At 39.1% G+C, this 27,983-nt stretch overlaps 1 protein-coding gene across 1 annotated transcript in view; it reads right to left on the reverse strand.

The window, feature by feature from the left end:
* The window catches only part of THSD7B (thrombospondin type 1 domain containing 7B), a 752,940-nt gene that overhangs the window by 48,193 nt on the left and 676,764 nt on the right, over positions 1-27,983 (reverse strand). The window contains exons 17-18 of the mRNA XM_060015718.1: positions 2,367-2,508; positions 846-961 (exon numbers count right to left, since the gene is read on the reverse strand). Of these exons, the coding sequence (XP_059871701.1) occupies positions 846-961; positions 2,367-2,508 (258 nt within the window). The remainder of the gene's footprint in view (positions 1-845; positions 962-2,366; positions 2,509-27,983) is intronic.

Raw genomic sequence — 27,983 nt, forward strand, 5'->3', positions numbered from 1 at the left:
GGTTTTGTTCTGATTTTAATTTCCACTTGCGGACTCTTCTTACTTAAGGAGAAATGGGACAACTTTTATTTTGCTGGTTTCCGTGGAAACCTGAGCTAACTGGCCCCACCTATTTCCAATTATTCCAAAGACTGTTTTAGTGATTCTTATAATGGGACAGCATACGGTCATCTTTATTTCTATTAAACTGCCCCCATCGTGCGTTTCACTTATACGTTGGGAAGGAAACGCCAACTTTCTTGGAACAGGTTTGATTACGGTTTTTGTCCAAACTCCACATATTTTGTCATTGGGAAAAAAAAGGGAGCAATAAAATTACAAAAATTCAAAAGCCACTAATTTGAAACTTGGTAGGCAGGCATTTTGACTTACCTTGCAAAGAAAAATGCAACTGCGCTAATTACCTAGCAATCATTTGCTCAGCAAATTAGCAAAGTATTCTAATAGCAAGTGTCAGTATTCATCTTATATGCAAGGAACAGTGTTTCCTATTTAGGCAAATGAATCAACCGCCCGATACAAAGAGTCATATTTAAATATTAGAGTCACCTGATGTCAATAGTTTGTTGGCAAATAAGATCTTTAAAATAATGGAAAAAACTATATTTTTAATGAATCCATTTCCCCAATGCAAAATGACCTTTCCTGGTCATTTTAACTAAGTTCAAACTAGTGAGATATAACTGTATGATACTAGTACCTCTACTCTAACTGAACCTAAGCTGTGATGAGAAGAAATCAGACTGTCATTTATATCAAGCATTGTGGAGGTTGCAGACCAATATTCAAAAAAATAAACAAACAAACAAAGCCATGGGTGCGGGATACAAGTATACACAACTCACCTGCTCACACTGGTCCACACTAACAGGCTTGCCATCACTGCGCACACAGCTCAGAAGGCGGGTCCTGACGCCTTGCCCACAGGTCGCATTTTCACTCAGCTGGCACGTGCTCCACTCTACAGGCACAGGGTCACCACACTGAGTTTCCAAGTTATGACCATGTGAGCAAAATACAACACACCTTTGATCCTCTGCATTGGTGGAGGAGAGTGTGCACAGAATCCTGAAACCACTTTCAAGTGGCTTCTAAAAGCATCCTGCAATTCTTTTATTGAAAAACAATCAATCAGATCACCAGATAACAATGTGGGCTACCTTCCTAAGTTTGGTTTCTTGAGGTCAAAAGCCAAGTAATTTTTAGAAACCATCTCATAGTTGGCTGAGGTAGGAAAAGAGAAACACTAAGCACAAGGGCAAGGAAAACCAGTTGGGAATCATCTATTTGCTGGGGATAATTGAGAGAGGAAAACACCAACAACAACAACCACCAGAAATGATGCTAGTCTTTGATGTAAACTTGAAGATGTTTTCAAGGAATAAACATAATTTTCTAAATCATTTGGTATATTTGGTACATTGGAGCCAAGAGAGGTACCCCAGAAGGGAAAGGGGGCAAGATATATGCACTATTTCAGGAACTCTCGTTTTAAGAAAATTATTCTCTCATGAGAGAAGCTTTTGTCAGTTTGGCTAATTGTATTACAAACTGGACACCAGGAGTTAGAATAAACCATCCCATGACTAATTCTTTTTTAAAAATCTTATTTTGTTGTTGTGGGTAGAAAAAAAAAAAGATCCTAGATCATATACAGTAAGACCCTATCTAAGGAGATTTTTCATATGTGGTAGATGATCTAAGAGTTTAATAGGAAGAGCAAAGCCATATATAGTAAAATCAGCATTTTAAAGACATGCTCTTCCAGTAAAAGGAAATTTTACTGTATTTCTCAAAAATTATTATGAAAACTAATGATCCGAAGGACCTTTAACTAAAGAAAAAGGGAACATACGCCAGGTCAATGTTTACCTATAAAGACAATCAGACAGCCCCATAGAATTCCCTAGGAGGTTCTCTACACGAGAAATCTCGGTAGTGCCGCTGTGTCCTCCGTGGGGAATTAGTTTCAGGAAAAGGCTATTGTTTTGCCTCTGCAGGCATGTGGCCATTTGGTCATCAGTACTGAATTCTATGCTGAGACAACCGCTTCCACATTTCGTGGCATTCTGTGTGTCTGCCGCTCCAGGGAATGGCAGGGAGCAGATCAGCGTGACTACACAGTCCTCTGGTATCAGACACTGAGCCCTGTGGTGCCCAAGAGAAACCCGAGCTGTGTCTGAATGAGGCCGTGGTGATTTTCAGTGCCTCTAAAGCATCCCTATCCAGTCAGGTCCCCCATTCATCCTGCGTGAGCCCCACAGAGCAAGTACAGCACGAGCTTGGCTTTCTTGAAATGACAAAAGCCATGGACCAGCTCCATTCTATGACAGCTTGGTTCCTTGCTTCGTGGTTTTCAACCGTACCTGTTAGATTGTACTGGAACTGGAAGCAATTTTCGTTGAGGAGGCAGGGCCGCACCTGTGAGTCTTCAGCGCACGTCCTTGAGCTCAGTGACGGCCTCAGCAGATGGCGGGTTCTTCTCTGCGTTGTGTGTGGATCACACGACTGTGAAGATCAAAGAGCAGGCAGAGTTAGAAAGGACCCCGTGTTTGTTGATAAATTCTATGTGCTTATCTGTATACACGGAGACACACGTACAGCAGCCACAGGGTAGAGACTGTTGAGAGTATGAAACAGAATATTTAGAAAATAAAACCATTATGGGATTCAATGTAAATAGTTTGGGGGGTTTTCACCTGACAGCTCTTTCTTGTTCTACATTACGATGAAGCCTACATTTCTATCTCCCATGTATAGTTAGGCACATGAGACTATTTTCATCCATTAAACACTCTCTATTCTAAAATTCGTCTGCCATGTAGCAAGAGACGCATGCATTTTGATGTTTCAATGAATGAAGAAAAGGAAGATAATGTCCCTTGTGCCCTCAGATAGTCTAGCCGAATAGAAATAATCACACAGAACATTTTAATGAGAAAATCATTTAAAAAAAAACAGAGAGAGGGAATTATGAAATCAATATTGCCAGTGTACCAAAACTTTTCTCTTATTTGGGAGGACCTCTGATCCACAGAAGATGAGCCACTGCATGCTGTTGCCATTTCAGCAAAATAAATGTACAGATATGAACTTCAAAGATCTCCTGCAAAAATCAAAATCTACCCAGGGGTCTCACATGTCCTCTTATAGCCTCAACTCATATGACATTCTTGAGCCAGGTAAAGCTACCTGCTACCTGTCATCCATCTGCTCTACTCACAGAGGACCTTCAGAAGTTCCCCCCTACTGGAATAATCTCCTTTCACGTGTCCTAAATCCTATACTTCTTCTTCTTTAGAACACTAACCAAGGCTTCATCGTTGACAGTCTTTCTCTTAAGAATGACAGATCCTTCTCTTCCTTCCTAAGCAACCCATGCTGAAGAGCACAGGCTTTGATTCTAAACATATACATATATGTTCCACCTGCCCTTACGTGATCATTCTTTGTTTCTTTATTACTCTGTCTCCTTTTCTTTATAAACTCTTTGAAGGCATGATGGATCATGATTTCTACTTCCCATATCACTCCCTGAAAATCTTGGTATACATTTTACCCACAGTGGTTGTTCAATAAACACCATTAAATATGGCCACGACAACGTAATTCCAGACCAAGAAACCTCGGGCACATAGATGTTTAAGCCACAGGAAAAAGAAAAGTCTCTGAAGTGATGTCATCAAATCATCATTTCCATATTTGGGATGTTTTGTTTATTTTTTTATTCCTTTACCTTTTCAGATATTGTAGCAAGAACAACCTGTAAACTTAATCTTGGCTGTTAATCAAAATGATAATGTTGGATGGCACTGAAATATGCAGAAAAATGCCACAAAAGTCTCTTCTAATTTTAAATGTTTAGAGCCATTGAAACACATTTACTATCCATGTGGCTTTATAGTTAAATCGTCTGTCAATACTTTTAAAGTCATTTTATGTTTTAATTGTATCAGATTGTCTCTAGATGATCAAGAAGAGCCATTGAAATCAGGTAATTATTCTGCATTATCTGAAAAGAAATCCCATGCTAAATGCTTACAAATAATTTCTTATTAGTTCACCAATTTGTTCTCATGGGAAGGAATAATAACTTAAATGATTTACCAATGAAAGAAGATGAAAGTATCTTAAAAGATACTCCTGATTAGTGTTCCACTACTTTTCTACCTTATTAAAATCAATTAATGTTTGAACCAAAGGAGCATGTGTAAGGATTATGAACCTGTTTAGCCTAAACCATCAAATAAAGCAAAAGAGAAAATAACACACACAAACATGAACACACAATTGAAATTACTATGTAACCTTGAACAATTCACTTACATATTCTGTATCTTAGTTCTTCATCTAGACCTGGGTGAGAAAGGCGTTTGAAGAAGACAGGGGCATCATTTGATAGTCTTTAAGAATACCTTCCCTCAGACCTCATATGCGTATCAGTCTCTAGTCCGCTGGATATGCTTTTAAGATGATACCCTCTCTCTGCCTGTCATTCATAGCCATGTAGACTTTAATGATCACTTTCTAGAAATTAATATATTGAAAACCAACACTGCAGCTAACTGTCTTACTAACGCTATCCATAGAAACAGGCAAAGAAGAGGTGCAGATGACTGAAATCCACAAACACAATCCAACCTAATCTCAGGTGATATTTGTACATTCCACCTTTTAAAATTGCCCTAGTGCTGCTAACAGGTCATAGATTGACTTGGTGGGTCTCCTCACTCCTTTCTCTTCATTAGCTATTTATTGGAAGTTCATAAGATAATGAACAGGTCACTAGGGAGATGAGGGTGGGCTAAGAAAAAAAGAATGACAGAGGCAGCTTACACCCAGATGATTTCTTTATTGGATCAAGACTCTTCAGATATAAACTGGGATCTTTTCTCCCCTACAGTATTTATACAAAGACATACTGTCAACTTCCTGAATAGAGAAGTGAGAAACTGATGTGTTGATAACTAACTGAAAGTCAACTTTGGACCAGTCTCATTATAAAGGACAAAGTTATATAGCTAAAGTTTATTTGCTAGGGAAGGAGATGACCAATAAGAACCAGTAGAATCTGGTACATAAGCCCTTTTATGAGACTAGATTTTTGAACTCTGAAAACCAGCACTTACCTTAAAGTTCAATCCTTCATTACGACATTGTGCCTTCACACCTTTTGTTCTCTCTAGCAACAAGGCCTTTACCCCTGGACCTGACCTAAATATTTGTATTCATCTGTCAAAATTAAATCAGATATTCCCTCTGAGAGCCTCCACTGACTTCCCTGTACTCTTATAAATGGAATCACCACGTGTAGTAAACATTTGCACTGCACTAGTATTGATATGTGTGTATTCCTTCCCATGGGCTATTTGGAGAGCATGTGTGTTAATTTTCTTAGACATCGAGAGCCTTGTCCTGTGTCTGGCATACAGTATGTAAATAATAAATATTTGGTGGTGTAGGATAATTTGGTTCTTTCTGGGCGATAAGACCGGATTTTTGTAAGCTGCCATTAGCAGACAAAAGGTCAACCCTCGACCATGATCACACTGTCTAAATGTAAGGGTTCCCCATAGGTCTGTATGTCTGATAAAATGAGAATATAATATTTTCTCTCCTTCCCATACTTTTTCTATAAAATCCAAATGGTATTTCCCAGAATTACAGTCTATCATTAAACTAATAAATTATATCAGTAAATGAGTTTTTAATTTACTCATATAAAATAACAATTTAGATGATTTATCTTCAATAAATCCAACTAAGAATGTATAATTTGATACTTTTCTCACAACACTGAACTATTAACAATGACAGTTTAATAAAACCTGGCATAAATCCAGGTACCTGTGAATTGAAGTCGCTCTGTAAATTTCTTGTCTTGAGATAAGCATGACTCCCTAAGGCCTGGCCTTGTCAGCGCCCATCAGATATTGAAACCCAAGGCCTTTACTCTGTTACAGGGTATCTCTGATAATTCTGAGAGTGTCTCTCCCTCATTTAGCCAATTAGCCCTATTGTCAGTCAGTAGTTCTGCGTTCTGTCTTTCATGAGGCAAAAAATAAAAAAAAAAACCATTGCGATGCTTTGTAAGGAAATTTTTGAATGAAACTAAACCCTGATTCTCAAAGGTTGATAAGAGAAAACCTCTAGGATAGAAAAATTGCCTGAAAAATGTTACTCATGCCTCTCTTGTTTAAAATATTTCTCAGAGATTCTGAGAAACCCATTACAGGCATGAAAAATAAACGTTCTTTGTCTATCATAATGCAACAAAGAGAGCAAAGTCAAAACCATACAGACTATATGCTCAGTAAAATGAAGTGACAAGTTGTCTCCACAAACCTCAAACTATGAACAGGTGGGGACCAATGACTGAAGTTACGGAACTGTGTGAAATCAGCATCCAGCAGGAGAAAGAAGAAGGTAAAAATGGGGCATCTGACATACCCAAGAATACCAAACTGGAAGACTAAACCTGGGAGTAGGAGATTTTTACATTCTCCAAAAGCAGATGACTATAAGGGATCCATGGAGAGATCAGTAGGTGATTATCAGTTTGGGCAAAGTTTCTCCTTACAGTAGTACTTCCACAAGGAAATGAGAAAGGATGAAAGAATTGGAAGGTTGCCATTTTGTGTTTCCTAAATGATAAAGAGTTTAGGCTTTGACCATCAATGATAGCCAAGCACATAAAAAGGGATAACCACACCTCGCGTGCCTCCTGAAGAAGAGCACATCTTCTATGGAGGAGTCTTGCCAAAGACCCGAATCTGATTAACTCTCTGCATCCAACTTCCAATTTATGGGAAATTCCAGGACAGATGAACATGTTAAACTTCACCACGGGGATGCAATTTAAGAGACAGACTGGGAAATTCAATAGGAAAGGTGACCTGCTTCCTTACCAATAAATTGCTGGAAGAAAAAGAAGAAAGAAATGGAAGAAGCTAGATTAAAAGAGATTTAAAGACATACATAAAAACAAGCTTGAACTTAATGGCTAGCCCACACAGATTACAGATCTAAAGAAAAAGTAAGAAAAAAGATTATCATAGAAGTCTGTGCAGAGTTGCCTTTTGAGGGAAGTGAGGAGGTTATAAGCTATGAAGCTTTTTGTACGTCACTGGCAAGTTTCTATCTCCTAACCTGGGTGGCTACTTCAAGAGTGTTCACCTGATCATTAAACTGTACAATTTGTTTTACATGGTTTTCTGTATTTGTGTTAAAATTAATATTTTAAAACATTTAAAAAAGTTATCTCTCCTATCATCCTTGGAAAATTTAGGTTTCTTTTCATTATGGGATTTGATAGTCTCCTGATAGCAGTCTTTCCTGAAGTATGTCGTTTTCTACAGTGTGTTAACAGGAGCCGAGAGACAAGAGTTTCACAGTCAAACGCATTTAGGAAATACTGAGCTAAATAGTGCTAAACAAGGATCTTTGTAATAGATCTTTACTATGTTTTTACAGAGTCTTCTATTAAGGCATCAAAATCTGTTTTCTCCTTTCTTCCAGGGCACGGGAGTAGACCATATATCCCAGCCTTCCTTGCAGGTGGGTGTGACCAGGTAACTGAGTTCTGAAAAATGAAAGGTGAATAGGAGGCTATGTGTGACACCCCACCTCTCACCCTAAAACCTCCCACATGCTTTCCTCTGTGCTCTTCACCCTCTCCAGGGACCTGGAACGGTGATAACTGGAATGGCTTTGAAAGCCGAGCTTGAAGATGGCAGACGCTCCATTAGCCTGGATCCCAGGATGACTGTGTGGGGCAGAGTGTCCTATCCCTACCATGAAATCCCACCTAGGACTGTTTGCTGGGAGATAAATAAAATTTTATTCCATTTCAACAGTTACAATTTGGGGTTGTTTTTGCAAATAATCTATTATTATACTATATATTGTGATTCTCTCAGAGTCTCAAACTTTTATGTATCCATTTAGCATTCCACATAACACATTTTGGGAAGCATGGACTTGCAGATTTTAAGATATAAATGAACAGGAAATTCTTCATAAATTACAAATTTATTAATTTATTATCTATATGAATCAATTGCTCTCCTTAAGAACTCTTCTAGTAAGGTTTCCTTTCACTATTTTTTTTTTTGGCCATGCCATGCAGCTGTGGGATCTTAGTTCCCTGACCAGGGATTGAAGCCAGGCCCTCGGCAGTGAAAGTGCAGAGTCCTAACCACTGGACCCCCAGGGAATTCCCTCCATTTACTTTAAACAAATAGTTTTTGAGAAAACATTAAATGCAAGGCACTGTACCAATGAATAAAACATCATCTCAGGGAGGATTTTCCTTTTATGCTTTGGATTTCCAAGAGATCATGCCTTGTCTCCCCCATAGATTTACATTTTAGAAGCACATTTTAAGGTTTTAGAAGGAAATACAGTTTTTTCATCTTCCCTATAAAACAAAGGTGTTTACTAAATTTGCCTGAGGAAGTTAAGTTTAGTTTACTAATTTGTGTCTGTTGTAAGGTAAGGTAGCAGGTGAGATTGATCTAGGTCATCTGAAGAGGTGGTTTTTGCAAACTTCAAGTTATGACAAATCAGTGGGTTGTGAACACACTTTTAATAACTAATAACTTTATAGTGCTTACTATGTGCTGGTCACTGTTCTAAGTTCTCTAACTCATTTCATCCTCATAACAGCCTTGTAAAGTAGATATATTATTTTCCCCATTTTACTGATAGCACAGAATAGTTTAGTCATTTCATCAATATCACACAGCTAGAAAAGGGAAAAGCCAAGATTTCAACGCCATCAGTCCAATACTACAGTCCATGTGGACTATGTTCTCAGTTTAGTGAGTAAAAATCAGCACTTTAAAAACTGATAGAGCATAGCATGGAATATGTCTGTCATATATTCAGGGTGAGAATTATTTCATGAAACTGTTATTTCTGAGATATATATATATATACACATGTATGTATATATGTATATATATATATATATATATACACACACACACACACACATATATACATATCTCCAGAAGTAAGTGATGACGTATGTGATCATTTGTGATATAAAATGTATTTCTTACAGTGTGTCATGGTCGAAAATGTTTAAAAGCCACCAATCTAATAAAAAATGCTTATCAAAAGAACTTTTCCATTAGACTGTCATGATCATTGTTGCAAAACTGCTTTTTCCATTATGTAGGTATGTGGTTTTTATTTTCCAAGTATAAACTATTACTCTATTTAAGAGGTAGATGTTCATCCTATTTTTCATTCTACAGTATTTCTATCAAAAAACCTCTTTTATTCTTTAAATACCAGGATTAATTTCAGGATAGAACAATTATTAAGTTTTTATCTATAAAACCCACATTTGGGCTTCCCTGGTGGCGCAGTGGTTGAGAGTCCGCCTGCCGATGCAGGGGACATGGGTTCGTGCCCCGGTCCGGGAGGATCCCACGTGCCCCGGAGCGGCTGGGCCCGTGAGCCATGGCCACTGAGCCTGCGCATCCGGAGCCTGTGCTCCGCAACGGGAGAGGCCACAACAGTGACAGGCCCGCGTACTGCAAAAAAACAAACAAACAAACAAACAAACAAAAAAACTCAGAAAAAAACAAAAATCAAACAAAACTCATTTAGGCATGAGCTAATACACAGTGATCTTAGCCCTAAGGGGGTTCTCCCACAGTAAGGCACAAAGAACATTCCAGCACCTGTGATTTCACTCCTCTCATCTAACGATCTGGGCATTCTCTTAACCTTAGCCAACCTCTTCGGCAGATACACCCAGTACTAGAGTAGTGGTTCTCCAAATGTAGTCCCAGTACCGTACCAGCTGCATCAACATCAACTGAGCACTTGTTATAAAGGCAAATTATGGATCCCATTCCAGACCCACTGAATCAAAAACTCTGGGTGGGGGAACCCCCAGCAACACCAGGGGTGGGCTTCAGCAACCTGTGTTTTAAGAAGCCCTCCAGGTGATTCTGATATACTCTGTAGTTTGAAAGCCACTGTCTTTGAACCACTGTTTGAACTTTCTATGTACGATAACAAACTCCTAATTTTCCATACCCCAGCATCTTCCTCTAGTCTTTCCTATCTTTTTCAATGGCAACTCCAGCCATCCAGAGGCTCGGGTCAAAAACTCCGGAGTCAGCTTTGATTCTTATTTACCTTACACCTTGTAACCACACCCTGAGTAGATCCTTTCAGCTCTAACTTCAGAGTAAAATCCATGATCCAGCTGCTTCTCATCCCCTGCACCAATCCTACCCTGGTCAAAGTCACCATCACCTTTCACTTAGATTATAACAATAAGCTCCTATCTGATTCTGCCCTTCCCATTCGATGATTATGTTGAACTATGGCACCAGAATTATCCTTTTAAAATAATGCAAGTTAGATCACTCCTCTCTGCCACACTCTTCAGTGATTTCCCAACTTAGCCTGAAAACCAAGTCCTTTCCTCGGGCCTACAAAGTCCTGCCCAGTCTGGCGCAGCACTGCGTGTGAATGCTCACAGCGTTCTATGCTCCCTCTACGTGGCTTCATAAACCACTTCCTAGTTGTTCCTGGACAGCTGCAAGCACTCTTTGTCTCAGGGCTTTTGTTCTTGCTGTTCCCTCTGCCTGCAATGCTCTTCCTCCCACATCTGCATGATTTGCCCCCTTACTTCTTTCAGGCTCCTGCACAAATGTTCTGCTACTTGAGAGGCTTTCTTTGAGCAGGCTATATAAAAACATCAGTAACTCTTCCATATCACTTTGTTTCCCTATAGATTTTTTCTTCTCCATATCACTTACTACTACCTGATATGCTATATACTAAGTGGGTGTTTCCTGATGTGTTTTGTTTGTTTTTAATTATCTCTCTCCCCTGTATCAGAACGTAAGCTCTGTGAGGCCTGGAACTCCTAGAGGAAAACATAGGCAGAACACTCTTTGACATAAATTGCAGTAATATTTTTTGGACCCATCTCCTTAAATAAAGGAAATAAAAACGAAAATAAACAAATGGGACCTGATTAAACTTAAAAGCTTTTGCACAGCAGAGGAAACTATTGACAAAATGAAAAGACAGCCTACTGAATGGGAGAAAATATTTGCAAATGATATGACCAATAAGGCATTAATATTCAACATATGTAAACAGCTCATACAATTTAACATCAAAAAAACAAACAAAAAAAACAATTAAAAAATGGGCAGAAGAACTGAACAGACATTTTGCCACAGAGGAAATGCAGATGGCCAACAGGCCTATGAAAAGATGCTCAACATGACTCATCATCATGGAAATGCAAATCAAAACCACAAGATATTCTCATTGATTCCTGATATTTCCAGTAGCTGGAATATGCCCAGGCCCATGAAAAATACTCAATAAATAGATTTTCACAAACAGTGTATTAGTGAGTGACAACCCACACCTTGCAAGGGCACTCTGGCCTTCTCATTGGCTCAAACAGAAAAAGCATTTATCACTTAGTCTCTCCAGGACTTTGGGATATGTAATGAGTCAGATGAGATTAATGAATGTAAGCATTCTGAGTTCTGGAAATTTTGGATTTTGCAAGTGCAGGGTACTCTTATTATTACTGTAGTTTGCACAGGTCAAAAGATAGCATACAACAAAGGAATATTTACTATGACATCATAGCAAACATGATCAGAAATTAAAATACTGTAAACTAAAATTACCGGTCAATCAGAAGGGCCACAGGTTAAATTCCTGGGTCCTACAATGATTGGCTCTGTTTCTTCTGATACTTTACCCTAGATGTGAGGGGTCCAAAAAGATATGCAAACCTATGTATAGCAGAATAGCCTCTTAGAGCTTCTGCTTGTCTTTCAAGAGATTAAATGGATAATAACAATAGAGACTGAGACTATATTCTGGATGTGGCCCTATCCCCCAAATAATAGCAAAAGGCAACATTTATAGTATGAAGACATACCTAGCATTGTGTGGTGAACATTCCGTGAGATTATCTCCTTAAAGCCCTTCAACCTCCCAGTGATCTAGGTGTATTTTGAAGATCCTTGTTTTTACAGATGATAAGATTGAAGGTCAAAGAATAAAACAACTTTATAGTAGGTGCTCCAATCAGGATTTATATCTGGCAGGGCCCTTTGTCCCTCAGTATCTTCAACTGTTCTGCTTGAAAAGTAGCAGTATTTGTGGACCATGTTGAGGTGGGGACAGTGGCTAAAACAAGGCATCACAGTTTCACTGTGGTTATAGTGACTGTGGTTGTTGTGACTGCTATTTATTTTAACCTGGAAAACATTTAGTATGGACAATGGTAATGAGAGATGGAAAGGAGAGAGAGAACAGACACAAGGAACTATGGCTTATAAACCAACCAAAAAGCCAGGCAAATCACAGACTGAAGAATGGGAGAGTCAAGCTAAGGTTAGGACAACAAATAAGGCTTCCTGCCTGCCTTTGAGGAGCCTGCAGTTCATGAAAGATATTCCCAGTCTAGAGGCTGGCTCGTCAGATTTAGGGAGTTAATTGGAAGGAGTACCAGACACGTGTCTTAGTATAATGGGACTGACAAGAGCAGGGGCAGAAGCTACGATATCATCAAGATGATATAATGTTCCCGGTAAGGCTTTGCCGGACCATTGCAAAGAGGAAGTTAGGATGACACATAAATATCAGATTTTTGCTTAGCTAAGATGTTTGGGTAAAAATTTTATAATGGTCAGGGACAACCCCACATAGTTCTTTCGGCTGGTATTTTATGACACCAAGGAGTTGTGAAGGTACATATTTATAACCCAATCAGAGGCCTTGGAACAGATGAGTGATGTATGGCATATCCAATCAGAGAATCCTACTGTCACCTATTTATATTATTGCTGGGGCTTGGGAATGAAGAAAGGAGAATGGCCTAAACACAAGCCAAAATACTTTCAAAGTCATGAAAGAGAAAGAAAGATGGAAGAGACTTAAATATGCTTAGTGAATGCAGTATGGTTTGGAGCCTGTAATGAAAGGAATGGAAATGCTACAGAGGGCATTATTTTGACCACTGAGAACATGGGAATATGGCCTACAGTTAGCTATAAGTATTGTGTCAATATGGCCTACAGATTAGCTATAAGTATTGTGTCAATAGTCAAGAATTCCTTGACTATTCTGTGATTATGTTAGAAAATATCCTTGTACTTAGGAAATGCATACTGAATTAACAATATTATGGTGCAAAGGGGCATGATGCCTTCCTCATATGCTTAAATGGTTCAGAAGTAATAATAGGGTATGTATGTACGTACACATATACCATTATGTTTTCATGTGTGTGTGTGTAGGGGAGCAGAGAGAGTTAATAAAGCTTAGGTGGCTAACTTCAAGATTGAGGTTATGAAGTTTTTATAAATTTGAAATATTTCTAAATAATTTTTGTTCAGTAAGAGAACTATAAATGACACTGGCACACCAATGTTCAGGAGACACTAATGAATGTCATAAATGAAGCTCAATTCATAGCCATCTCTTTGGCACCCAGAGGATCCTAGGCAACTCCTACTTGAATTGAGGGCAGATAAACTCCTAATCTCAATCTCAATCACTCTCCCTCTCCTTGCTTTCCTTCTCTCCTTCTCCTTCTTCCTTTTTAAAAAATGTCCCATGTGATGCTTACCTCTCTTTCTTTACTCTAAACTCCAACCATTCAAGGACCAAATAAAAAGACAAGCCAGACTAAGCAATAAACTGCACTGGGGCTCCTGGCCTATAATGGGCCCCAGGATGCCATCTGGAATGAGAATCCCAGGATAAAAGGTTTGGTCTCTGTCAGCAGTGTAGGAGTGCCGGACCCCTCTTTCGACCCCAGAGAGACTGAATGAAAGTCAATTCTCTGATATTTTTGTGCCCCATTCCATTTCCAGTCCCCACCATAAACTAAAGAAAAGGGGTCCATCACTGCATCAACAGAATGTGTCAGGGATCTCATTCTCCACTTTTGCCTTTCCTCTCCCACCGAAGAGTAGTGGGCCCCTTTCCTCTCAGAAGTATCTTATCCTCTGGTAGCCAAAGTCATTTGACCCGCTAGAGGAAGAAGTGTTATCAAGTTCTGTACACGGGGCTAACGACATAGAGGGCGCCCGCACGGCACTCTGATCTGGGTTCATTCTTCCTAGTCATACCATTGCTCTAGGCTCTCACTCACACTGAATCTCTTCTTCCTTTTTTCCCCTCCTTCCCCATCACTCCTCTCCTCTCCTTTGCCGAACTAAACCTTACCCATCTCTGAGATTTCCTAAGAATGTTCTCTCCCTGGAAAACTTCCCTGATCCTCCCAGAGGTTAGAAAATGTGCCAACGTATGCTCTCATCACACCCTTCGCTTTTTCCCTATTAACAGCTTCTACTCTGTTGAAATGGATTAGGAATTTTCTGCATTCCCCATTAGACTGGAGGTTCCATGAGGACACGGAATCTTCACTGCCACAGCCCCATTGCTTAATATAGCATTTATCACAGAGGAGGCACTTAATATTGGTATTCACATAATACTTACAATTTATTTTTGTACTTATATGCTAGACATTGTGCTAAATGATTTACACGTATCAGTCACCACTCTAACTTCTGAGATGTGCACTACGATTCCAACTATTTAACTTCCTGAGGTTAAATAACTTGCCTGAAGTGCCAGTACTAAGAAGGGAAACAAGGAGGAAAGAAAATACAGTGCATTGGGGATGCTTCTAAGGCTCAGACTTATTTCCCACAACTGTTATTCAGCATTGCTCTGTACCTAATGCTTGCCTCTCAACATGGAAATGAGGATCTCCAAAATAGACATGCAACCAAATTGCATTTTATCTGGGCACCTCCTGGAATGGGGGAAAAATCTGCAGGAGGAGACTATGGTCTCCATAAAATCTGTAATTATAAACTAATTTTAAGGTTAAAAACGCCCATAGTATTTCTACCTGCAAGTACTATTATTTTTCTCTATTACTACCATGTAGCGAATATAGTATTTTAAAACTTAAAAAAAAAAACCCTGCAAATATGAAAACCTAAGGAATACTAATAGGATATGATGAATCTAATATAGTCAAACACATTGCATCCTTCTTTAAGAAACCATAGTTCACTTGAAATTATTCATAGGGAGTTTTCAAGGTAATATGTATATTGTGACCAAAATGGAAAGGAAGTTAAGACTTGGAGAGGAACACGTAAATTTTAAAAAGCTGAAGTGTGTACAAAAATCAGCAAGAGAGCTCTCCGTCCATTAAGACCCGTCAGACATAACCATTTTACGGAGAGGTTCCCTGGCAATCAATGGTGTAGTGCACCATAAGAGAAATTATTTTTTCACATTTTTTTCCCATGTAACCAACCTGGGGGATTGAAACGATGCAAAGGAGGACCTGTAGGATAACCCTCTGGTTCTATAAACACATGTTTAAAATTCAAAGTGAAAACCTGGCCTTTTCTTCTTGGACATGAAACATACATTTGGGATGGGATAGAAATCACAAGTAAAATGGAATACGGATCACAAACCTGAGTTCAAAACCATTAATACATAGTAGTTTCACAGGAAAGTTAATAAAAGCCATCATAATAATGAAATATCATTGACAGTGAAGACAGATCTCACATATATCAAAGAGGAATTAAGTCATTTCAGAAAATTAAATTTTATAGTTCACTATTTAAAAAAGTTGAAATAGTTGCTCTTTTCATGCTTTTTGAAGAAAACTTTGTACCTACTTTCAGAAAGCTATGAGCAGGGCTTCCCTGGTGGCGCAGTGGTTGAGAATCTGCCTGCCAATGCAGGGGACACAGGTTCGAGCCCTGGTCTGGGAAGATCCCACATGCCTTGGAGCAACTAGGCCCGTGAGCCACAGCTACTGAGCCTGCGCGTCTGGAGCCTGTGCTCCACAACAAGAGAGGCCGCAATAGTGAGAGGCCCGCGCACTGCGATGAAGAGTGGCCCCCGCTTGCCACAACTGGAGAAAGCCCTCACACAGAAACAAAGACCCAACACAGCCATAAATAAATAAATAAATAAATAAATAAATAAATAAATAAATAAATAAAAGAAAGCTATGAGCAATTACAAATATTTATTATAAGTGAATTTGGGCTCTGCCTCTGATGTTTTTAAACATTACTAATGCTTTTAAATATTACTAATTTTTGATGTACTTGTAATGCCAATAAAATCATATTTGATACTCCAGAAAGCAGTTATTATACATACTTTTACAGACTAGTAAACAGAGCTTCAAAGAGTGTCAGCAGCCTGTCAAAGTGACACAACATAAAAAGCAGAACAGAAATCAGAATCTCAATGTCCCCTCTTTGCTGTCTTCCTGAATGTCAAGAACTGCATCAAGTACTTTTTGTTCAAATTTGCTAACACCAACATACTCATTTATTAAACAAATTATTTTCATCCAGTACTATCTTTATATGTCTGCTTTATGAACAATGTTTTACCAATATTCATTCAATACCAAGAAGACTAATATTATTATTCTAACAGTGGCTAATTAGTCTTCATTTCCCCGTTTTAAATTATATGGGTGACTAAAATCCTCCAAGTATACTTCAATGATCTGGATGCTCCTATATCAAAACTGTCCTATAAAGAAAGAGATTTTTCAGAACTTATGTTAGCACATGGTGATTATGAAGCAGGAACTGGCAGAAGTCAATTTCCTTAAAAACCTGAAGTCATTGCCTCCATAAATAAATAAATGTCATTTTCCTGTGTCTTTGTTTCTTCACTCATTGATTTACCCTATGTGTAATTCACAATGAAGTCAAGACAGTGAAATGAGATCAGATTGAGAGTACTGTGAAGAACAAAAAGCATTCTACAGATACAAAGGAGTGCTGTCCGCACTGCAACTGGGGGGGCACTCAAGTGAGGGGGGAGCTCATTCTGGGCTGTGCCGAGAGACAGCAGTTCAGCAAAGCATCATCTGAATGAAAACCAAGAGCTAGCAAGTTCCAACTCATCACCAATTACCTGAAGGTTGGAGCCACTCAATCAAGTGCCAACAGATACAAATTGAAAACTGGTGGAGCACAAAACAGATGGCAGTCAGACAGACCCTGGAATGTGAGTTAGTGAGCATGAGAAGGGCTGATGTCCGTTGAAGCAGCGTCTTTGGGGAGGGTAGACGCACATGTGTGGTGTGGCACTAACAGCCCCATTGCAAGGAATCTCTCTACTCCCTATTGCCACAGACTCAGAAATAAGTAATATTTTTTTAACATCTTTATTGGAGTATAATTTCTTTACAATGGTGTGTTAGTTTCTGATTTATAACAAAGTGAATCAGTTACACACATACATATGTTCCCATATCTCTTCCCTCTTGCATCTCCCTCCCTCCCACCCTCCCTATCCCACCCCTCTAGGTGGTCAAAAACTACCTAGCTGATCTCCCTGTGCTACGTGGCTGCTTCCCACTAGCTATCTATTTTACATTTGGTAGTGTATATATGTCCATGCCTCTCTCTCACTTTGTCACAGCTTACGCTTCCCCCTCCCCATATCCTCAAGTCCATGCTCTAGTAGGTCTGTGTCTTTATTCCCGTCTTACCCCTAGGTTCTTCATGACCTATTTTTTTTTTTCTTCTTAGATTCCATATGTACGTGTTAGCATACAGTAACTGAAACCATTTCCACTAAGATCAGGAAGAAGACAAGGTTGCCCACTCTCACCACTCTTATTCAACATAGTTTTGGAAGTTTTAGCCACAGCAATCAGAGAAGAAAAAGAAATAAAAGGAATCCAAATCGGAAAAGAAGAAGTAAAGCTGTCACTGTTTGCAGATGACATGATACTATACATAGAGGATCCTAAAGATGCTACCAGAAAACTACTAGAGCTAATCAATGAATTTGGTAAAGTAGCAGGATACAAAATTAATGCACAGAAATCTCTGGTGTCCTTATACACTAGTGATGAAAAATCTGAAAGTGAAATTAAGAAAACACTCCCATTTACCACTGCAACAAAAAGAATAAAATATCTAGGAATAAACCTACCTAAGGAGACAAAAGGCCTGTATGCAGAAACTTATAAGACACTGATGAAAGAAATTAAAGATGCTACAAATAGATGGAGAGATATACCATGTTCTTGGATTGGAAAAATCAACATTGTGAAAATGACTCTACTACCCAATGCAATCTACAGATTCAATGCAATCCCTATCAAACTACCAATGACATTTTTCACAGAACTAGAACAAAAAATTTCACAATTTGTATGGAAACACAAAAGACCCCGAATAGCCAAAGCAATCTTGAGAACAAAAAACGGAGCTGGGGGAATCAGGCTCCCTGACTTCAGACTTTGTAGCTATACTACAAAGCTACAGTCATCAAGACAGTATGGTACTGGCACAAAAACAGAAACATAGATCAATGGAACAGGACAGAAAGCCCAGAGATAAACCCACGCACATATGGTCACCTTATCTTTGATAAAGGAGGCAAGAATATACAGTGGAGAAAAGACAGCCTCTTCAATAAGTGATGCTGGGAAAACTGGACACTTACATTTAAAAGTATGAAATTAGAACACTCCCTAACACCATACAAAAAAATAAACTCAAAATGGATTAAAGACCTAAATGTAAGGCCAGACACTATCAAACTCTTAGAGGAAAACATAGGCAGAAAACTCTATGACATAAATCACAGCAAGATACTTTTTGACCCACCTCCTAGAGAAATGGAAATAAAAACAGAAAGAAATAAGCAATACTTTTAAAGGATAATTTGAAGTGTATGCCGTCAAGAAGCCTGGTGTGCTCTCTTAGCCTGGAGGCCCAATGCAACCAGAAAGAGGCAAAGGAAAGCAACAGCGGTAAACGTGTGAGGGAGCAGATCACTGCAAGTTTGGAAACTCAAGCACGTTAACGGAGGCACAGTTTCAGAGCATTCTACTGAACAGACATGATGAATTTTCATAAGAATAGAAGAGCTTACCATAGTTATGAACAAATAGGTCAAGTTGAAAGAACACAGATGCTGGCTTTTGAAATAGGCTCAATTTCAAATTCGGACTCTGCAACCTCAGGTATTATGAGTATAATTATTTATTCTACTTCTGTATCTTTCACTTTCATCCCTAATAAAAGAAGGCTATATTATGAGTATTAAATGATATAATGCTTACCAAATGCCTAGCACAGAGAAACACTTTTTTTTCGCCCTTATTTACAGGAGTGGTTCCAAGGATATAATTGAAATCAGTGGGCTATATTGTTTCCAAAGCTGAATGCCCATTTTACTTCTGATGTGTCCTAAATTCTAATAAAATTGATGGCGTCCAGAGGAGACAAAATGTGTCTGCATTGGTTCCCATATGATAATGTGGGGGGGGGGGGCGGGAAGAAGGAGGAGGAGGGAGGAGAAGAAGAAAGGGGAGAAGAGAGAGCACAAAGGAAGCTTAAAGGCATTGGAAAATGGTTACCCCCAGTGACTACAAGCCTACAGGGAATTCCCGAGTCTTCCAAGGAGGATGGCTTTGTAGGGAAAGGGCAAAAGGATACCTGAGTGAGTGACCCAGCTGTGAACAGGGAGTCACTCCATATGCTTCTGGTGGATTCTTTCCTATTATATATTAAACCCTCTACCTTCTATTAAAAAGTAAAGCTTTATAAAAGCATTCAAAATGAATTTCTTTGAGCTAGATGTTTGCCGATCTAGCTCATATGAGAAGGGAGAATAAAAAAAACAAGAGAAAAATCTCCAAGGTTTTCTTTGGAGAGTTGCAAATCATTGAATTATGAATTACACAGGTATTTACAAGCTTGGCCTACGTAGAGTATAGTAATCTATAAATGCTGTGCAAGTGATTTATGGCACAACTGTTCTAACACATTAACAATAGCAGGAAATAGATTTAATTTGTTCTCAGGGAGGCATATTTACATTATTCACAACAAGCCATTTACAGGGAAATGTGCAACCCTTAAACTAAAGTGAATGCATCTCTAGTGGGCTTTGAACAGTAATAACTGTCTAATAAATGCTTGTAACCTAACTTACTGTACAGCCAATGTAAATGTTCACTAGCTATCCTGTAAGCACTTTATTCTCTGAATTAGCAAACAGCTGTGGGACGCATGGCAGAATCTGTAATCTGACGAAGTTCTCTGAGTACTGAATGATAAAGAACCTACTTTCCTTGCTGAGATTTTGCTAAAGTGTGCAAAAGAAAACAGTCTTCTATTCCTGATCCTATATTCTAGATTTTTCAGATGTAGCAGAATGATATATTTCAAGATTCTGAAGATCTCTAAGCATATGTGGCAACTGTCTGAAAATGTACCACCTGGCAGACTACCATGGCATTGGACTAATTTGCATTCTACTGCACCAAGACAAAAAAGCTGTCATAAAATTTATCCTGTTTTTATAGCTCCCATATATCTTACTTTTTCAAAGTTGTGCTGAGATTTACTCTTAAACTACCCCTAACATTAGGTACTTCCAATATACTAATCTCCATTCTACCAAATTTCAAAACCACACAACACATTACCTCATACTCATGATTCTGGAACCTGGACTACCAGAAATACTAGTTTCAAACGTTTTTTTAACTTTTTGTGTGTGTGAAATACCATATAACAGCTTAAATATTTATGAAAGCAACAAACGTTATAATTCTTATATTCTATTGTTTCTATGGCAATGCACGTTCTGTAGCATCTCTGAAACTTATACACGCTCATCTTGCTTTTATGATTATTACCTCACTTCAAACCTTTATAAATAATGTCAAATATATAGTAATGGGGGAGTAAATGTATTGATCAAAACACTGTTACTGGACCATAGAAAACACCACACACTGCTACCAATTGTGAAGAGAAATGAAGAAGAAGGTTCTTTAAAAAACTAAAAATAGAAGTACCATATGATCGAGCAATCTCACTCCTGGGCATATATCCAGAGAAAACCATAGTTCAAAAAGATACATGCACCCCTATGTTCATAGCAGCATTATTCACAATAGCCAAGACGTGGAAGCACCCTAATTTTCCATTGACACATGAATGGATAAAGAAGATGTGGTACATATATACAATGGAGTATTAATCAGTCATAAAAAAGGATGAAATAATGCCATTTGCAGCAACATGGATGCAACTAGAGATTATCATACTAAGAGAAGTGAGTCAGGCAGAGAAAGACATATATCATAGGATATCACTCATATGTGAAATCTAATTTTAAAAAAGATACAAATAAACTTATTTACAGAACAGAAACAGACTTACAGGTATTGAAAACAAACTTATGGTTACCAAAGGTGAAACATGGGTGGGGAGGGATAAATCAGGAGCTTTGGATTAACACACACACAACATTGTATACAAGATAGATAACCAACAAGGACCTACTATCTAACACAGGGAACTCTACTCACTATTCTGTGATAACCTATATGAGAAAAGAATCTGAAAATGAACGTATCTTTATGTATAACTGAATCATTTTGCTGTACACCTGAAACTAACACAACGTTGGAAATCAACTATACTCCAACAACATTTAAAAAGAAAAAGAGAAAAAAAAGAAGAAAGAGGAAGAAGAATAATATGAAGAGGAAAAGGAAAGGAAGGAAGAGAAGGGGAAAGAAGAAGGGGGGAGGGGAGAAGTCAGAAGAGGAGGAACAAGATGAAAAGGGGGATGGGAAGGGAAGGGGAGAGAACAAAGAGAGAAGGAAGAAAAGAAGAAAAATAAAAGAAGCTATACATGTTAGAAACTCATAGCACAACTCTAACATTAACTCAATTTGTGTGCACTTTGATTAATGTGATTGAAGTCAGTTAATTTTATTTCAATGTAAGATAAGTACAAGTTGAGATACAGCTAGGAACTGTTTGATACCTGATCAGAGTCTGTTTAACTATGAGGATAAGATTTTGGTTTCAGGAGCATTACCTGCTCATCTGAGCAATCAGAAAATGATGTCGGAACACAGCTAAATGACGTGCCATTAAAGGAATATTTTTAATGGAAGTCTTTAAGAAGTGTGCAGTTTTCAAAACATACTAATTCTATATGCTGGCAATTTAAAAATAATTCCTTAATTTGCCATGCAAAACCTTTGTTCTCTGTTCCCATTTAGATGAATCCCTGCAGTTTGTTAATAGTTACACCGTACTTGAGGTAAGACACATTCTGCCCTGTCCATGGAGGATGCTATATCATACAGTATGTATTCTTGCTTTTTGCCCGTGTTTGATGACGTTATCATCTTTCTCAGCTTCTTGGGTTTACAATGATCTCATGACCCCACAATAAGATTTAAAGGCTGAAATATATTTGACTATTTTGTATTGCTCTCTGTTTTTGCCACTTGTACCATTATTCAATACTTAATCATTTGAACTTAAATATTAAATAGACATCTAATATAACCTTCCCCTAAAGGAGTTTGTAATAAATTACATTATTTTAAGAAGTTTTGTGTGACTAATACATCATTCATGATGCATCTATACCTATGTTCATTACCGTATGTGTAAATGTGTGTATGTGTATTTTTAAAATCAGATTCCTCATAAAGGACAATCAGCAAAAAGGGATATTAGCTTATATATAAAAGATCGTTCATTCTGATCAAAGTGAAAGTTGAGTTCTCCCAAACCAAGCCAATATAGTAAATATTTACTTAAATTGCTCTGGATCAATATTTGAAAAAGTTTTAAGCTAAACTGATTTGGAAATATACAAACAAGACAACAAAAGTGTTAGGAATCAGAAAGGTGTTTTTTTTTGGTTTTTTTTTTTTGCGGTACACGGGCCTCTCACTGTTGTGGCCTCTCCCGTTGCGGAGCACAGGCTCCGGACGCGCAGGCTCAGCGGCCATGGCTCACGGGCCCAGCTGCTCCGTGGCATGTGGGATATTCCCGGACCGGGGCACGAACCCACGTCCCCTGCATCGGCAGGCAGGCTCTCAACCACTGCACCACCAGGGAAGCCCAGAAAGTATTTTTATGTATTATACAAACAAGACAACAAAAGTGTTAGGAATCAGAAAGCATTTTTATGTATTACATCACTCTCAGCCTTTTGAGAATGTGTGTGTCTCTTGGTTTTTAGGATGTGTTTCCTTTAGGGCTGCTTAGTTGGCCATATGCTATATATATGATATAAAGCATGCCAAGACTTATGAAATGCTCCACAACAATCTTCTCATACTACTTTCCATGAGAAGATATGAACAGACTGACAAATAAAAGGAGCAGGTGTGACATTTTCATATCTTTTCATATCTCCTTTTAATTAAATATTGTCATTTGGAATAGATAAAGCAGTATAGGAAATGCATCAAAGAGGAGGATTTAGGTTTTGGAGACCATGATATATACTATGGTGATGAAATATAAGGAAAGGAGTCCATCTCATGAAGACTGGAAAGACTGTGTTTTCTACAGAAAAAACAGTGCTTTTAGCACTAGTGATTCTAGCATAGTAATGACATATAAGGTCAATTTTTGAAAATTAATGAACATCAATCAACAATGGGAAAGTGAAAATAGCAATTTCATTTATAGTACTGAATAACATCAAAAATACAAAAACAGAAGCAATAAGTTAACATATGCAAGACGTCTATATTGAAAACTATAAAACATTGCTGAAAGGAACTAAAGAAGATCTTAAAATGGAGAGATATACCAGATATTAATCCTCTCCAAATTGATCTACAGATTCCATGCAATATCAATCAAAAGCACAGCAGTGTTGCTGGAAGAAACTGCTGATTCAATTTTAAAATTTATATGGAAATGCAAGAGACACAATACATATGACACTCTTGAAAATATTAAAAATGGAAGATTTTACTTACCAGATTTTAATTCTTACTTTAAATCTATAGTAATTAAGACTGTGATATTGGTGTGTGGATACACAGATCAATGAAATAGAATAGACAGTCTAGAAATAGAAACATACATAACTGTCCACTTGATGGTATACAAAGAGAGGAAAAGAAGATCTCTTCAACAACTGATGCTGGAGAAATGAGCTATCTGTATGGACGAGGGGAGCATTCATTCTACAGTATATACTCTTGGTGCACTATTTAGATTACTTTGCATATTGTTAACAGTTCTGAGTACCCTTTGTCTCTGTTTCTGCATGCTTTGCTGCTAAGGACTTATAACCGAGACTCTCAGATGATTGCACTTGGACACTTATCCTACCTTTCTGAAACCTTAAGGAGAATCAAAAGTGCCTATAAGATTTAATACTCAACCCAAAAAGGCATCTTATAGTGGATGAATGACTAGTAGCAGGATACATGAACCTAGTTCTTTTGTCTCAAGAAGGGAAAACTCTGTAGTGTAATTATGCTCCAGATCTGTTTTCAAAATCAGGCTGAATCGTGGACTTCATTTGAAATGGCACCCTTGCTTGGCTTCTTTACCTTTTCAATTCTGCTTCCCCACTACCTTATTGGTTTCTCCTTGGAATATTTCCTTAATAAATCATTTGTACTGAATTATTGGCTTAGGCTCCAACTTTGGAAGAACCCAACCTGATACACACCTAAACCATGCTACACACATACAAAAAATTTTGAGGTGGGCCACAGATCTAAGTGTGAAAATGAAACCTATAAACTTTTTAGAAAAAAATATAGGAGAATGCTTTTATGGCCCTGGGTTAGGCAACGATTTCTTAGGACAAAATAGATATGAAACATAAAACAATAAATAAACATCAAATTTTAGTTGATGGATGACATCAAACTAAAATCCTCTGCTAAAACAAAACAAAAAAACTATGGTAATGAAGGTAAAAAAGATAAATTAGAGATTGGGAGAAAATATAACATATCTATCTGACAAAGGATTTATATCCAGAATATATAAAGAACTTCTTTAAATCAATAATAAAAATAGGAGAGTGATGTGTGCAAGATGGTGAAACAGGTGGTTCCCAACTTCAATCCCCCTCATGGAAAGGCCGAATAGCAACTATCCACGGACAAGATGCCTTTGTAAAAATCCCAGAACCTGGAACTAAGACTGAAGCAACCCCTTGGACTGCAAAAACTGAGAAAAACAAACTACATTAGAAGGTAAGGCAAATGGTTTCACTTTGACTGCAATGCCCCAGCCCCATCTAAGCTAGCACACTGCTGCCTCCAGAGCAGTGTGGGCCTACAGTTTCTCCAGTGGGAAAAAGAGAGCTCAAGATGGGCATCTAGCTTCCCCAGTGTTGCAGGACACTTCCCAGAAGGCCCACTTAGGTCTTGCCTCATGGGGATCACTAGGAGAATAGGCAAGCTAGACTACTGTGGGTAACCTGGAGATAGAAAAGTGGGAGGGGGCTCACAGCAACCAGCACATAGATCTTGGCTGAGTATGTTTCTGCTGCTGGTGGCACCCAATATACTTTGCCCATGTGCATAGCTGAGCTGGTCGCTCTCTGTGGCCAGAGATCTCGATCAGCAGATCTGTCTGATTTGGGTCCCCAGCAAATGGGCCATCCTGGCCATGGACCCCATTTTAGAGCCCAACCAGGACAATGAAGCACATCAGCAGCCCTGCTCAACTACTGAGCATAGCCTCTAGTCCCACCTAACCAGGAAGCTTTGCCAGAGACCACAGTCAGCCATGGAGTTCAGCCAATGGCCAGCCTTAGTCAGCCAATGACCAAGCCAGCAGCCCTCCACAACTGTTAGGGAGAGCTTCCAGTCATGCCTGACCAGGGAGTCCAGCCAAAGACCCTGGGCAACCATGGAGGTCATCCTACAGCCCTGCTTAGGCAGACAGCCAAGCCAGCAGCTTGGCCCAAATGCAAAGCATAACCTCCAGCCCTGCCTAAGCAGGGAGCCTGACAGTGATCATGGGCAGGCTTGTGGCCCAGCCTACAGTACCATCCCACTTTGCAGCTCAGCATACCACCCCACCAAGCGAAAGAACCTGTCCTGTGGTCCTTCCCAATTGCTGAGCACAGCTTGTGGCCTCACCCAGGCAGGGAACACGGCCAGCAACACTGCCCAATTATGGAGTCTACCAAGTGGCATTGCCCTATCATAGAACACCGCCTATGATCCTGTCCGACCAATGGTGGTTGCTGAGGCCAGGTAGTGGCTCCATCTGATGCCAGAGCCCAACCAGCAGCCCAGCTTCACCAGTGAGCCCAGCCAGTGGTCCCACTTGAATGTGGAGCCTAGCCAGCATTCCCATGACCTCAGAGCCTGGGCAACGGCCTGACCCAGCTAGAGATCACAACAGCAAGTCTCATCTGCCTGCATACGTTACCAGATAACCCATCCAAAACCCCAAACTGAGCTGACGGGTGAGGTCTTTCCTTGCTGAAGGGAAACTATAAAGCCTGGAAGAAGAGGCTGCTTCCTCAGATGCACAGATAACAATGCAAGGACACGAAGACCACAAAAATATAAGGTAAACATGACTATATAAAAGAATAAAGATCCAATAACTGATTCTAAATAAATGAAGATCTATGTACTGTCTGTGAAGAGTTCAGAATGATCTTCTTAAAAATTTCAGTGAACATACAAACAGCTAAACAAATTTAGCAAACACTGCATGAATAAAATGAGAAGTTCAACAAAGATATAGAAACCATCAAAAAAATAAGCAGAAAAACAAACCAAGAGCTGACACATACAATGACTGCACCAAAAACATTCAACAGAGTTTTAACAGCAGACTTGACAAAGGAGGAGGAAAAATTAGTGAACTCAAAGACAAGTCATTTGACATTAACCAGTTAGAGCAAAAAGAAAAATGAAAGAGTGAAAAAAGCCTTTGGTGCTTATGAGACAACATCAAACAAAACAATATATATGTTATGGGAATCCCAGAAGAAAAGGGAGAGAAAGGGATAGGAAGTCTATTTAAAAAATAATGGTAGAAGGCTTCCCTGGTGGCGCAGTGGTTGAGAGCCCGCCTGGCGATGCAGCGGACGCGGGTTCGTGCCCCGGTCCGGGAGGATCCCACATGCCGCGGAGCGGCTGGGCCCGTGAGCCATGGCCGCTGAGCCTGCGCGTCCGGAGCCTTTGCTCCGCAGCGGGAGGGGCCACAACAGTGAGAGGCCCACGTAACACACACACACAAAAAAATGGTAGAAAATTTTCCAAATGTGGGGAGAAAAATGAACATCCAGATTCATGAAGCCCCAAATCCCCAACAGGTTGAAACTAAAAAGAGTTAGAGCAAGACACATAAATAAATTGTCAAAAGTCAAATACAAAGAGAGAATTCTGCAATCACAACACAAAATATACATAAAAACATATGAATGTATAAAACTCACAAGTAAATATATAGTCAAGGTCAGATTCTCTAGTATGTATTGATGGTGCATAAACTGAAATGGAGCAGGACCCTACGGTCCTTCCCCCACCACGTCCTCTGCCTGCCTTTTGCCTGTGGAAAAACTTTAGCCAAAGAATAAGTTTAATCAGAGAAGTAAGAAGATGCTGAAGCCAAGGAAGGCAGTCAAACAAGACAAAATAATAATAGTTTAGTCATTAAGCAAAGTCAAGGACCTTTAGTTCCTCCTCAAGGGCTATACATAGTATTCTGAGCCATATCCTGTGAGCTGTGTTATAGATACTGAAAGCCCCACCAGGTGGCAGGAGTTAACTACAGGATGACCAGGCTGTAGCCATAACATAAGCTGCCACCATTCCGAGAACTGGCCTCAAAGAAATGGGAACAAACTGACCCTGGAACTGAAGATTAACTGTACCTAAAATGATCAAGATGACACTGATCAGACCACCAGATGACCAATTTCAAGGTGACTGTCAGAGCTCACTGTGCTGTTTCTATATGTAGCCCCCTCCCTTGTCTATAAAAGCCCTTGCCCTCGGATTGTCATTGGGGGGGAGTTGGCCTTTTGACAGCAGTCTGCCCTCCCTGCCCCCCACCCAGGTTGCCAGCATCCAAAATAAAACAAACTTTCCTTTCCACCAACCTTGCCTCTTTATT

Source organism: Delphinus delphis, chromosome 7 (assembly GCF_949987515.2).
Source record: "Delphinus delphis chromosome 7, mDelDel1.2, whole genome shotgun sequence".
Classification (NCBI taxonomy): Eukaryota; Metazoa; Chordata; class Mammalia; order Artiodactyla; family Delphinidae; genus Delphinus; species Delphinus delphis.